This window comes from Convolutriloba macropyga, chromosome 6, assembly GCF_964194025.1.
Source record: "Convolutriloba macropyga chromosome 6, txConMacr16.3, whole genome shotgun sequence".
Lineage (NCBI taxonomy): Eukaryota > Metazoa > Xenacoelomorpha > Acoela > Convolutidae > Convolutriloba > Convolutriloba macropyga.
Window position 1 is genome coordinate 74,148,525 of NC_134473.1, and position 15,022 is coordinate 74,163,546.

The 15,022-nt window shown below is 35.1% G+C and overlaps 2 protein-coding genes across 3 annotated transcripts in view; both read left to right on the plus strand.

The window, feature by feature from the left end:
• LOC142340608 (protein bicaudal D homolog 1-like) overlaps positions 1-8,025 on the plus strand; it is a 33,849-nt gene extending 25,824 nt beyond the window's left edge. Inside the window, exons 9-10 of the mRNA XM_075391294.1 lie at positions 5,993-6,220; positions 6,926-8,025. Of these exons, the coding sequence (XP_075247409.1) occupies positions 5,993-6,220; positions 6,926-7,765 (1,068 nt within the window). The 3' untranslated portion in view covers positions 7,766-8,025. The remainder of the gene's footprint in view (positions 1-5,992; positions 6,221-6,925) is intronic.
• The window catches only part of LOC142340612 (uncharacterized), a 355,986-nt gene that overhangs the window by 334,285 nt on the left and 6,679 nt on the right, over positions 1-15,022 (plus strand). The window contains exons 2-3 of one of the 2 annotated variants that reach the window (XM_075391300.1): positions 14,037-14,265; positions 14,484-14,944. In XM_075391300.1, the coding sequence (XP_075247415.1) occupies positions 14,041-14,265; positions 14,484-14,944 (686 nt within the window). In that variant the 5' untranslated portion in view covers positions 14,037-14,040. Of the gene's footprint in view, positions 1-14,036; positions 14,276-14,483; positions 14,945-15,022 lie in introns of those variants that run through there. The other variant, XM_075391301.1, reaches the window with a different exon arrangement.

Below are 15,022 nucleotides of genomic sequence, written 5' to 3' on the forward strand. Positions count from 1 at the left end.
TTTGGAGACTTATAATTATGGTGTGAAGAGCGGTTCTTAGAGGTTGAAGACACCCCCCCAACTGTTGACCCCCCCCCCACCGCGCTGTTGCCCCCCCCCCCCCCCAGCCGACTGTTGCCACCCCATCAGCACCTCCCCCCATGGCTAGTTACTGAAGACCAACCGGTCGCTAAAAACACGCAAATTTATGCAAATTTTCACAATTTTTTTTCAAGCTTTTTGAAAATTTTTGTCATTTTTGTAAAATTTTTGTCAAATTTTTGAGTTATATAAAACCTAGATGTCAAGGAACCCACTCTATGGTTTGATAATAGGTTACTGCACAGTTTCTAGTGGTAAAAGAATGGTTTCAACATTTTTGCAATTTTTTGAAAAAACTTGCAAATTTTTTCAAGGTTTTTGAAAATATTTGTCGTTTTTTAGGTTTATCCAGCCTCAAGAGCCAAGGAGCCTCCTCTAGGGTTTGATGATAGGTTACTGTATAGTTTCTACACTCTAATGGATTTTTTCAAGATTTTAACATCACGAATTTTAGCATTTTTTGAAAAAAATAGCAGTTTTTTTAATTTTTTTAAACATTTATTGTCATTATTCAAGATTTTTCAGGCTCAGGGTTCAGAAAACCTGCTTCATGTTTTGTTAATATGTGGCCGCATAGTTTTTAGTGGTAATGGAATGGTTTTCAACTTTTTAATATCACAATTTTATCTATTTGTTTTTTATAAAACTTGCAATTTTTACAAGTTTTTTGACAATTTTTGTCATTTTATAGGTTGATCTAGCCTCAAGAGCCAAGGAACCTCCTCTAGAGTTTAATAACAAGTTATTGTATAGTTTTTAGATGCAATGGAGTGTTTTTAAACATTTTAACATTTAACGAAATTTAGCATTTTTTTGAAAATTTTTTGGCAATCTTCATTTTTTTTTTTAAATTGTCATTTTTTTGAGGTTTCTCTATAACCTCAAGAGCCAAGAAGCCTCCTGCGAGGTTTTGATACTAAGCTGCTGCTTAGTTTCTAGAGTTAATGGAACGGTTATCATTTAAATGACTCCAGTTTTAGAAATTTTTTAATAAATTTCAATTTGAAAAATTTTTGAAAATTTATTAGCATGTTCCAAGTGTATGGATCTTTATGAGCCAGTGAAACTGTTTAAGGCCTCAAATAGGCAAACTATATGGTATCTTGAGACAAGGGAATGGTGTTCTGAAGATATTATTATCACGAGTTTTTGCAAGATCTTGTAAAAATTTGCGATTGTTTTAAAAATGTTTGAATATTTTTGTCCTTTTCTGAGTTTAACGATCATTTCTGGCCAACGAAGCTTTTCAAGTCCTGCAGATGGATTACTTGACAAAAATCCAGAGACAAAAATTTTTTTGAACATGTTCTTTACTGCGAAATGTGGAAACTTTTCTTTGGAATTTTGCACTTTAAGTTTTTTTCTATATGATTTAGTTACTAACAAGTTTAGAAGACTGGAAGTTGTAGAGTCGAATCTCATCATGGAAAAGATTTCTAGCTCTCTCTCTCTCTCTCTCTCGCTATCTCTGTGTTAGCTGGCGTTTCTTTCCTTCTCGCTCACGTTTAGTCCCTCTCTGTCTCTCTCTCTCTCTCTCTCTCTCTCTCTCTCCTTAAATCTTTTGTTGATGCGGCTGTTATATGGCGTGATGTCATCGTCTATTTCCCTAATCTCAGGCCCCTTCAATCAAGCTAATTCTATCCTCTTTAAACATTGGCTAGGTACTGACGAAGCCAACTGCTCGCGGGTCGTTTGAGAGCAATTCGCCCGACGTTAGTCGGTTGTTTTTTTTAAAGATCTGTTCACACATTTTCATGATTTTTGAAGTCAAATTGGAGTAGTGATTTTGGTCACGCCGAAACAGGTAGTTGAGCGAAAAAGCCAGTGGTTTTGCGGCGTGAAAATTTTTTGCTCTAAATTTAAAGTGGAGTGAGAAAACGGTGTTTGAACAAAAATTCGCTTTCTCGCTAGTGGTTTTTTTGTTCACATGCAGTAATTACACTTTTTTTTCAATTTTTTGGATGGGATGGTTTTCTAGATAGTTTTCCCAATCCGTTCATAGTCCGGTCTAGGTCTGGTTTCCTGTTTAGTCAATGAAATTTCTTTTAATTGTACGTCAGGACTTCCTGCTACGTCCTGCTATGTTTTTACTTCGTCGAACTTTTTTCGCTTTACCTTTTTGCCGCTTTTTCGACATTTTGCGTGAAATCTTTTTGACTTCTCTAGGCTAGTTTCACTCTTCTCTCATTCTGCTCAAAGTCCTTTTAAACAGCAGCTGCTCAGCAAAGCAATTCAAAATGAAGGGAGTCAGTATAAAAAAAATCAAAGTCAGAAATAGAAACGGGATAAACCCATAAAGCCCATTTTTAGATGCCCGGTACTTGAGCTTTGTTCTCATAAGTTTTAGTTACTGTCTATAATGCTTATTGGTATTGATACTAGACCCTGTAGCCTCTCACTGAGAGACAGGAGTTTGTTCAATTACGAAATGACATCAAAATAAGTCGCACTTAAAAATATTTTTATACAAAAATCAATTTGATGTTGAATTAAGTCAAATTGATTAAGTTGAATTAATTATTGTTGTCTTCTATGCAAAATTTTTGCTTGACTTTTTTGCCTTTTTTGAATTTTCTGGACGTCAAACGTAAATTAGCCCTTGTTTAACGAAGTAAAAATTCAATTTTGACGCAATGTTACTCTAAAATTGTGATAGACGATTTGTTCATCAATGATTTAAAATTCCGCATACTTTTTATCACGCTTGACTTTCTGATTTACCCGTAATCTCGATTGTCTCTCTTGCCTAATTTTAAGCAGCTAAACTCATGGCGCAACAAGTAAATTTAAATTATAACCATATGGTTAATTAATTGCTCTCGTAGAGAAGCAATTAATGTAAACGTGTGTGTCTTTTTTATGCAAAATTTTCGCTTGACAATTTTGACTTTTTGAGTGACTTTTACGCCCTGGACTTTTTGCGTTTCGCGTGATCTAAAGCTTTTTGAAATTTTTTGTCATTTTTGTAAAATTTTTTTTGTCAAATTTTTGAGTTATATCAACTCTAGATGTCAAGGAACCCACTCTATGGTTTGATAATAGGTTACTGCACAGTTTCTAGTGGTAAAAGAATGGTTTCAACGTTTTTGCAATTTTTTGAAAAAACTTGCAAATTTTTTCAAGGTTTTTGAAAATATTTGTCGTTTTTTAGGTTTATCCAGCCTCAAGAGCCAAGGAGCCTCCTCTAGGGTTTGATGATAGGTTACTGTATAGTTTCTACACTCTAATGAATTTTTTTCAAGATTTTAACATCACGAATTTTAGCATTTTTTGAAAAAAATAGCATTTTTTTAATTTTAACATTTATTGTCATTATTCAAGATTTTTCAGGCTCAGGGTTCAGAAAACCTGCCTAATGTTTTGTTAATATGTGGCCGCATAAATTTTAGTGGTAATGGAATGGTTTTCAACTTTTTAATATCACAATTTCATCTATTTGTTTTTATAAAACTTGAAATATTTACAAGTTTTTTGACAATTTTTGTCATTTTATAGGTTGATCTTTTGAATTTTTGGCAATCTTCATATTTTTTTTTTAAATTGTCATTTTTTTAGGTGTCTCTAGCCTCAAGAGCCAAGAAGCCTCCTTCGAGGTTTTGATACTAAGCTGCTGCTTAGTTTCTAGAGTTAATGGAACGTTTATCATTATTTAAATGACTCCAGTTTTAAAAATTTTGTAATAAATTTCAATTTGAAAATTTTTTGAAAATTTATCAGCATGTTCCAAGTGTATGGATCTTTATGAGCCAGTGAAACTGTTTAAAGCCTCAAATAGGCAAACTATATGGTATCTTGAGACAAGGGAATCTTGTTCTGAAGATATTATTATCACGAGTTTTTGCAAGATCTTGTTAAAATTTGCAATTGTTTTAAAAATTTTTGAATATTTTGTCCTTTTCTGAGTTTAACGATCATTTCTGGCCAACGAAGCTTTTCAAGTCCTGCAGATGGATTACTTGACAAAAATCCAGAGACAAAAAATGTTTTTGAACATGTTCTTTACTGCGAAATGTGGAAACTTTTCTTTGGAATTTTGCACTTTAAGTTTTTTTCTATATGATTTAGTTACTAACAAGTTTAGAAAACTTGAAGTTGTAGAGTCGAATCTCATCATGGAAAAGATTCCTAGCTCTCTTTTTCTCTCTCTTTCTCTCTCTCTCGCTATCTCTGTGTTAGCTGGCGTTTCTTTCCTTCTTCTCGCTCACGTTTAGTCCCTCTCTGTCTCTCTCTCTCTCTCTCTCTCTCTCTCTCCTTAATTCTTTTGTTGATGCGGCTGTTATATGGCGTGATGTCATCGTCTATTACCCTAATCTCAGGCCCCTTCAATCAAGCTAATTCCATCCTCACTAAACATTGGCTAGGTACTGACGAAGCCAACTGCTCGCGGGTCGTTTGAGAGCAATTCGCCCGACGTTAGTCGGTTGTTTTTTTTAAAGATCTGTTCAAACATTTTCATGATTTTTGAAGTCAAATTGGAGTAGTGATTTTGGTCACGCCGAAACAGGTAGTTGAGCGAAAAAGCCACTGGTTTTGCGGCGTGAAAATTTTTTGCTCTAAATTTAAAGTGGAGTGAGAAAACGGTGTTTGAACAAAAATTCGCTTTCTCGCTAGTGGTTTTTTTGTTCACATGCGGCAATTACAATTTTTTTTCCAATTTTTTGGATGGGATGTTTTTCTAAATGGTTTTCCCAATCCGTTCATAGTCCGTTCTAGGTCTAGTGTTCTGTTTAGTCAATGAAAATTCTTTTAATTGTACGTCAGGACTTCCTGCTACGTCCTGCTATGTTTTTACTTCGTCGAACTTTTTTCGCTTTACCTTTTCGCCGCTTTTTCGACATTTTGCGTGAAATCTTTTTGACTCCTCTAGGCTAGTTTCACTCTTCTCTCATTCTGCTCAAAGTCCTTTTAAACAGCAGCTGCTCAGCAAAGCAATTCAAAATGAAGGGAGTCAGTATAAAAAAAATCAAAGTCAGAAATAGAAACGGGATAAACCCATAAAGCCCATTTTTAGATGCCCGGTACTTGAGCTTCGTTCTCATAAGTTTTAGTTACTGTCTATAATGCTTATTGGTATTGATACTAGACCCTGTAGCCTCTCACTGAGAGACAGGAGTATGTTCAGATACGAAATGACATCAAAATAAGTCGCACTTAAAAATGTTTTTATACAAAAATCAATTTTTGTTGATATTTTCTTTTCTTTCAATCCCAATAGAGTTATGGGAATCAACGGTGGCTATTTTCCGGCGATCTGCCGGGTATGTTTTCCTTTTGTGTAAAATTTTTTCCCAGTGCTGCTGGCCTCCTTATTTCTAAGCTATCAGCAACGCCTGTCGTTCGAGAGCAACTTGTCCGACGTTAGTCGGTTCCGTTTATTATTAGCCACCTTCTCATAATTAGTAATTGCTCTTGTACAAAGTCTTGAATTAATTATTGTTGTCTTCTATGCAAAATTTTTGCTTGACCATTTTGCGTTTTTTGTATTTTCTGTGGACGTCAAATGTAAATTAGCCCCTAGTTTAACGAAGTAAAAATTCAATTTTGACGCAATGTTACTCTAAAATTGTGATAGACTATTTGTTCATCAATGATTTAAAATTCCGTATACTTTTTATCACGCTTGACTTTCTTATTTACCCGTGATCTCGATTGTCTCTCTTGCTTAATTTTAAGCATCTAAACTCATGGTGGTTCACTAATGAAATTCAAATGAAAAAGGTGCCAAAAATTTTCATCTTTGACTTAATTCATTTTTTGAAATTCAGTTTTTGAATTAATAGTGGCCTATTTAAGCTCCAAAAATATTTGGAGCTTCTCCATTAAGCACAGTGCCCCGCAGTTCTTGGATAATATCTGGGAACAATAATTATGCAAAATTTGTTTTATTTTAAGTGTGCTCATTGTTCTACAGGACAAATTGAAGGATTGTGAGCGTCGTCTTGGCGGGATGGAAGACGAGCACCGGGCTGTTGTAAGTTGTGGCTATGCAACATTGGACGAAGTGGCTGCTTTTTCTGCCGAAATATCCAACATGCAACTCCTGGTTTCACCACCTGGCGACGAGTCCACCTCAGGATCCTCGGACCAGGAGCAGAGGGGTGAAGATGGATCCAAAATTACTAAAAGTGCACTTAAAAAGGTTACACCATATTAGCTATTTTTTGCAACCAGTAAATTAAAATTATAACCATATGGTTAATTGGATCTTTTCCGTTTGTGCCCCCCCCCCCCCAGTACGTTATGCGCCCCCCAGTTACAGAGCACGTGCCATTACATATTAAATCACTATGTAAAAATATTGCACGTGCGTCTGGGGGGTGCAAATAATATGCGCCCACTAAGCTGGGGGGGGGGGGCAAAAACGGAAAAGATCCGGTTAATTGATTGCTCTCGTAGAGACGCAATTATTGTAAACGTTTTTGTCTTTTTTTATGCAAAATTTTCGCTTGACCGTTTTGACTTTTCGAGTGACTTTTACGCCCTCGACTTTTTGCGTTTCGCGTGATCTAAAATTCTCTCTCAATCACAATTTCAAGCAGCTGAACTCAATTGGCGGCAATTTAATACTAAAAGTCAAATGAAAACTGGTGTCATTTTTCACTTTAAATCTTAATAGTGGTATATGTTAACCTCTAATGTGGTTATTTGAAGCCCACTATTGAACTTCTTAGTCCCATTTAGTCTCCCCCTCCCTTCCTCCCCCCCCCCCCCCCCAGCCGACTGAAGCAGGCTGCAATTGATTAGAGCTCCCACTAGTCGTTCGAGAACAATTCTTCCATTTAGTGGGATATGTTTATAGTATGCTTTCTTTTCAGTTAGAATTTAATTTTTACTTTTTATTTAGAGCCTGCAAGAGAAACTGGACGAGCTAATTTCAACGCTGCAATCAGAACAATTCAGAGACAAATCCAAATTCGATACCGAATTCCCGATTGAGCTAATCAGTTTGGTGCAAAAACAACTACGAGAGTTAAAGCGATCTTGCCAGATTTCTCTGTCCCAATCTAATGAAACTCAAAATGCCCAGAAGTTAGAATCAAAACCTTCGAAGGAAGATTCGAAGAGTGAAGTCAGCGAAGCTTCTGAAACGCAAACTGATTTGGCTCCCCAAGTCGAAAGACTGAAACTTGAGTTGACAAAGAAACGAGAACAAATAACGTCTTTAAGGGCAGTTCTGAAGGCTAATAAACATACGGCCGAGGTTGCTATGACAACGGTAAAAGGCAGGTACGAACAAGAAAAGCAACTAATCGTTGAAACGGTGAACAAACTGAAAAATGAGCTGAAAAAACTCAAAAGTGACTCGGCTACATTTGCTTACATTCGTTCGATATTGGTTACTCGTGTCGATTCTCTGACCAATCAAATTGACGAGAAAACTAAAGAAAATAGAGCAATGAATGAGAAAATACAAACATTGGAACAAATTTTACGAATGTCGATCAGTCAGAAATTAGCTCTGACAGAACGCTTGGAAGCGTTAGAAAGTGGTGCTAGTCCAGATACATCAACTAGTTCCAAAAGTCCGAACGGTTCCCAAAAGACAGCAATTCGCGGTCCTAACCGGGGATTTAATACTTCGAACTTGGGTAACCCCAAATCACATATACCCCAACGCTATGCGAAAAACCCGCGGGCTTCCGATGCTTCTTATTTGAAAAAAGCTTTCTTACAAAACAAATAATCAGATGTACCGATGGTTTAACTTGAGCTATAGTTTTTAACAATCACTTTTCTTATAAACCAGTGAAGTCATTCTGGCACTAAAAATTTCTAAGTCACATTATGTGTGTGCAAAGCTGCTATGGTTGTCGAATTCATTGTTCTTAGCTTTGGCTGACTTAAAGTTGCTCTTTTAATTCATTCTTCGTTTCGTTTCTTGTCAAATTTTGTGTAGATAAAAATTGTAAATTTATAATATCTAGATTTACTTATTTCGCAAAATTTGTTTTGACTTGATAAACGAGGTTAATGTGATAATCGACTGACAATGTGAAAGGGCCAATATTGTACGCAAAGGCTCGGCATTTAGGTTTCAAGGTGTGGTTGAACTGGCTGGATTAAAAGTTATAGTCCGTCAACTTCCATCCATTTGTGTAAGATGTACTTAGTAATTGTTCCGACATTTTCGCAAAATTTGGGGACATATGCTAGGTCGGCTTTTCTATTATTGTGGCCTTATCGGCTGATAGGGGAAGGTTTTATACAATTCTATTATTATTGATTGCTCTCAAACGAAGTTTGTAGCAATTATTTTTGTCCTGTGATTAATTGCTCTCAAACGAACTTTTTTGCAATTATATTAGTAATGTGGTCTTTTTTCAATGCGATTTTTTGCTTGACCAATTTTTCGCCTGACCATTTGACTTCCTGTCTTCAAAAACGGTATAAACAGGCAGCGCCCATAGGGTTGTATGTGGCTGAGCAGCTCTCTTAGAACCATACTAGTCTCTAAGTATCACCAAAACTATTTTGAAGAAACATTCATGGTGTGAGGGGCAGTTCTTAGAAGTTTTACCCCCTCAGTCACCCCTCATGGCTTGATCACCCCTCTCCGATCACACCCCTCTCCACTGCTGGCACCCCTACTCCCTAGCTGGCTGCTACCGAATGCAACCACGCCTGTCGTTTGAGGGCAATTTTCCCGACGTTAATCGGTTGTTTTTTTCAATAAAATTTTTCGCTTGACAGACTTTAAGTCTGGACCTTCTGACTTTTCGTCTTCAAAATGGGATACACAGGTAACGTCCGGAGTTTATTAAGTTATCTCAAATGCTTTCGGCTGACTAGACTCTACATATGCGATTCACTGAAATGATTTGACTTAAATTCATAGTTTGAAGAGCGGTTCTTAGAGTTTGCCCCCCGCTCACGTCACACCTCGCCGCACTCCCCCCCTTAGCTCTATTTTATAAGCAGTTTGATTTAACGGAAACAAAAAAGAACATTAAAATTTTTGAATTAAGAAAGATATCAATAGTTTTATGCAAAAAATAGCCTTTTTAAAAATTTTTGTGGGCACCTTAAGAAACCCACTCTAATCTTGAAACCACCATCGTCTACATTACTCGCAATATGGTTTGATTGAAAATACTCAGAGCTGGCCGAATATGGGGTACTTGAGACAAGAACTGCAGAAAACTTATTTTCTTGTAAAAACTGATCCTTTTTAATTGTATATGCTGTTGATTGTTCTTGATGTTTCCAGTGGTTTTTTGCATTTTCGGCGTTTCATTTGATTTGGCTTTTCTGGACATCTCAGTCAACAGGGAATGTGAAGAAGTTATCACTTCATTGTTTCTTTCAGCAAAAAGAAAAATTCAAATAGGGAAAATGTTCTAAATTTTTTTTTCATGTACTTTTCTGCAAAATTTAGCCCTATGCCTTGAAACCCTGCCTTTTCGTTTTTAGATGTTCAATTTATCGACAAAATAACATAGTTGGTTTTTGAAAAGGACTTTCAAAAAATTACCATCAGAAAAACCAACCAATTGAGGAAAGAACGAAAAAGAGATTCTATATTTTGAAATACCTTGACTTCGGAGACTTAAGATGATTTTGTTCGCTTGCGTTGTGTAGTTGTTCATTTTTTACAGTTTGACCTGGAGGAAATTCTAAAGAAGTCCTTTATTGTTTCACTTCAATTGAGAAACGCCAAGTTTTAAGGAAACGTATTTCTCTTAATTTGATCGCAAACTAACAGCCAAAACAATGTCCCCTAGTTAATAAAGTGGTCCATTTGATCAAAAGTTTGCTGAATTGCACACATATGGGTAATCTGTAACGAGAGCATAATTTCTGCATTTAATCCACATCATACTGAATCATCAAATTGAAGAATCCATAACGTGAGTTAATTGATCTACAAAAAAAACGTATTCATTTCACTAAATTTCAAAAGAATAACTCAATGCCGTCCTCCGATATGTCACATAAACGTCGAAAAGAATAATTTTTTTAAATAAATGGAAATTGTAGAAAATTCAAAATATAAGATGTGCAAATTAAAATTAACTTATATTAATATTAGCTTGAGTTAGCCAAAAAAAGGAATTTGACAATTTCCTGAGATCTAATTATTGATGAATTCTTTTACTTCGGAAATATTTTATAAAAATTGTAATTTTGGTCATGAGTTGGACCGATTGGTAATGATTTCATCTGTCGGACGTATTTTAAGTATGGAAAAATGAAAACTGAAAAATCCATCTTTTAAAGGTGATTTCTAATTTTTAGTTTCGGTGAGTTCTTGTGCTCATCATTAACAGCATGTTCAGTCTTTTGTTTGCTGTTTATTCGATTGTATAAACTGATCGGAACAAATTTTTGGAACTTTATCATCTACTTTTTGCTACTTTTTCTTCGCAACTTTTCTGGACATCTCAGTCAACAGGGAATGTGAAGAAGTTATCACTTCATTGTTTCTTTCAGCAAAAAGAAAAATTCAAATAGGGAAAATGTTCTAAATTTTTTTTTCATGTACTTTTCTGCAAAATTTAGCCCTATGCCTTGAAACCCTGCCTTTTCGTTTTTAGATGTTCAATTTATCGACAAAATAACATAGTTGGTTTTTGAAAAGGACTTTCAAAAAATTACCATCAGAAAAACCAACCAATTGAGGAAAGAACGAAAAAGAGATTCTATATTTTGAAATACCTTGACTTCGGAGACTTAAGATGATTTTGTTCGCTTGCGTTGTGTAGTTGTTCATTTTTTACAGTTTGACCTGGAGGAAATTCTAAAGAAGTCCTTTATTGTTTCACTTCAATTGAGAAACGCCAAGTTTTAAGGAAACGTATTTCTCTTAATTTGATCGCAAACTAACAGCCAAAACAATGTCCCCTAGTTAATAAAGTGGTCCATTTGATCAAAAGTTTGCTGAATTGCTCACATATGGGTAATCTGTAACGAGAGCATAATTTCTGCATTTAATCCACATCATACTGAATCATCAAATTGAAGAATCCATAACGTGAGTTAATTGATCTACAAAAAAAACGTATTCATTTCACTAAATTTCAAAAGAATAACTCAATGCCGTCCTCCGATATGTCACATAAACGTCGAAAAGAATAATTTTTTTAAATAAATGGAAATTGTAGAAAATTCAAAATATAAGATGTGCAAATTAAAATTAACTTATATTAATATTAGCTTGAGTTAGCCAAAAAAAGGAATTTGACAATTTCCTGAGATCTAATTATTGATGAATTCTTTTACTTCGGAAATATTTTATAAAAATTGTAATTTTGGTCACGAGTTGGACCGATTGGTAATGATTTCATCTGTCGGGCGTATTTTAAGTATGGAAAAATGAAAACTGAAAAATCCATCTTTTAAAGGTGATTTCTAATTTTTAGTTTCGGTGAGTTCTTGTGCTCATCATTAACAGCATGTTCAGTCTTTTGTTTGTTTGCTGTTTATTCGATTGTATAAACTGATCGGAACAAATTTTTGGAACTTTATCATCTACTTTTCGCTACTTTTTCTTCGCAACTTGTTGCTCTTGTCAAACTTCCGGTTTCTATGAAACGCTGTCTTTTTTTTAGATTTAATTGACATTGCATGTAGTTTTGTATCTGGTAGAAATTATAATCAAAATGAAAATTCTGAGTTTTTTATGTTGAAGAAAGTTATAATCAAGGGTGCTCAGCAAAGTTTGCTTCAAGTTGAGCTTCGCAAAACTAATGGTTAAATGAAATTGTGTCTCCGAAAATTTGCCCATGCCTTAGCTTATATTAAAATTGGTTGGTTTGTATATAATGAAGGTTGGAGTTCAGCGCATGGTTTAAATTTGGGAAGTTTTTCATGCGTCATTTTGGAGAATAGAGATAGACACTAATAGATAGAACCAATAGATACTTTTTCTTAAAAATGCTTCGTGATTTTGACGACTGACTAATTTTTTTTCCTACAATTGTCATCATGTGAACACAGCAAAAGACCGTTCCGTGGCCTATCATGTATTTTGCTGCATTGTTTTCAAATTATCAAATGTCTGCACAAGAAAGGCTTTGACACTCAATTTTTGTTATTGCTCTCAAACAATTTCAAAACCCCTAATTTGTCTTTGTCGTCCATTAGTGAGATCTACGGTGTTTAGAGTCTTTTTCACATGCTTGAACAATTATCAGACTTTTAGATGCTATCTTGTGTTATTTTTTGAGGCCCGCGATACGAAGTTGAGCGAAGCCCTTACGTGCGAGATGGAGTCTTTTTTGTCATATTTTTGCAAACTTGCTCTATCTCAGAGCTAGGAGGACAAAATTTTGCGGTCATTTCAGAGGGTAATTGATAAGAATCAAATTAACAGCTGTCAAAGTCTTGCCTTTTTGGCTTTTGTACGGACAAGTAGCTAACAAGAAGTTTTCACAAAACTGGAATGAAATTTTTTGTCTGAATGGAAAAATATTCTAAAAACACTGTATTGGGCGCAATAAAATTAGGGGGGCACTGCACTCGCCTAGGAGAAAAACGCAGTAAACTTAAAAATTTTGGAAGTTCAGACTTCACAGATTAGTTAGTTTCATTTTTGAAAAAAGGAACTAGTTAATTAGATTGGCAAACAACTCGAATGATTGGGCACCCCAAATTCACTTATGTTTTTTATTTAAGAAATTTTAGAATTTAAACTTTGCGAAAACTGCAATCCTTAAGCTAAGGCCGCAAGTTTTTTGAGCCGTGGTCTAGTCGAATAGAAGTAAAATGAAGGTAGTAGAAGTCTCCGAACTTTTCCCATTTTAGAAATCCGTCAAATCCTTTATTGGTCTGTTTACATATATCTCAAAACACATCGGCTGGCTGGCAATATTTCTTTACTTCACGTGTTTCAAAATACACCCCAGAGCAAAACAATTGGGTATCTCCGTATTTTTATGTAAGATAAAGTCAGAACTCTAAAAAAAGTTATCTCAAGGATTGGTATCTTCCATATATATATTGCATCAAATTAAAACTCAAGACTGTTTCGGCGTAACAAACTACCAAAGCATTTTAAAATAAAAAATTGTATACGCTGTCATCTTTTCGATTGAGTCTGCGCAATTTGGAATCTGCGATTGAGTCTGCGCAGAAATTACGGTAAAAATTGATTTTAACTGTTTTCGAACTAAAAAATATTTAAAAAAACTTTTTGGAATACAATTTTTATTTGCTCATTTGTTTTGTGACCAAATGTAGGTTTTCCTGTTGAAGTCTTTTTAGTTGTATGTATCATACTCACTACAGAAAGTGGTTATCACCGTTTCTGAGCTGAAATTTTTGTAAGGGTATTCATATATTTGTTATAGTTAAATATTTCAATAAAAAATTATATTTCATTTTGTTTTGAGGAGAAAGATCAACTATTTTTTCCATTGGGTGTAAAAGATTGCTTGAAATTCGTCATTTTGAAGTCCCTTGCATGAATGCGATATTTAGAGAATTCATACATATTACGACAGTTTCTCAAGACGTGAGAGATGTAAAAAATTAAATTTAAAAATTTGCTTTAGTTTTTTTCTTTTTCTGTTGCGTTTTCGCCAACCAGACTTGCATTTTTATTATGTTTGTTTACTTGTGGTTAAAACGTTCATTTTTCAAATGATATTTTCCAAACAATTGTAAATGGATCCGCCTACCGGGTAAAAAAGATGCTGTTAGCTTGTTAGTTATTAAAATTTGAATTTCAAGTGCGTTCTCTTGCTTAAGTGTACAAAAATGTTTACCGTAGGCAAAATTTTGCTGCCTGCTCTGGTTATACTGCTCAGTTATTTTGATTTAGTGAACTTTACAGGTTGTTCCTTGCATGCTGCCGAATGGCGTTTACTTAGCCTTTCTCAGATTTGATTCGATCGAGGGGTTATCCTTGTAGTAAGTGCATTTTTGCTTGCAAATTTTTGTCAGTTCAATCAGAAGTTTTTTTCTAGTACTGAAATCAAAATTGCCCTCTTTTCAGGAACCTATTCTTTTGTTTCAGAAATGTCTTGTGATGTAAATTGGATCAAAATTCAAAATCTATTGAAGGCCAGAAATGAAGTTGGCGTAAAAAAGGGAAAGCATGATTCTGAATGCTTTTCGAAAACTAAAGAATCCCGTAAAAACGATTGCGGGGACTTGAGGCGGAAACGGAGCCTGGAACAGTTACAGTCTAATAAGTCAAATGAAACAAATTTTTCGAAGCTGTCTTCTACTGCATTTCTCAAGGTGAATAAAGGTTTGTATGTATAATTGGCTCATGCGTATGAGATTGGGCTGCGTCCGTTTTTAGTAGTTGGAATTAATGATAGCAATTATTGGTTAAGACTATACCTATATGAATTATTTATAAAGTTTTCGAAAAAGAAACAGTGAAAAATACTACCGATAAATTTGAGAAATACAATAAAGACTTGTACTGGAAGCTATTATGTTTTTTCAAACAGAAAATTGGACTGAAGATAGGAACGAAACCGACCTTTTCCAAAGATGACTGGGAAGATGTCAATTTTGACGTGATGCCAGCTCCCAAAATTCTTAAGAGGGACAAAAAGTTTGAGCATGTTCTGTTAAATGACCACGGAGACCTGATTGATGATGTTACAACTCCAAAGAGCGATAAAATGAAAATAAGTCCTCAATCTAGAAGCAAAAGCGACAATGAAACGGTCATGTCAACCCTAAAACGAAGTCAAGGCCGTGATAAACCTGAAAATGCCAAAAGACACGAGCGCTCGGGGAAGTCAAAGAGTAACATGGAAAAGGTTTTACAGCTAGAGTTGCCAACAAACCTCAAGGAGCCGACGAAGTTCGTGGGGTTGGACTGTGAAATGGTGGGAGCTTTAAATTCCGGTAACTTTAGTCTGCTGGCTCGAGTGTCAATTGTGAACTCACATGGACATCTTTTGTAAGTGGCAAGTTATTGCAGTAACCAATAAACTTGTTATTGAATTATGGTAGGAGGGGTTAAATATATCTTATGATT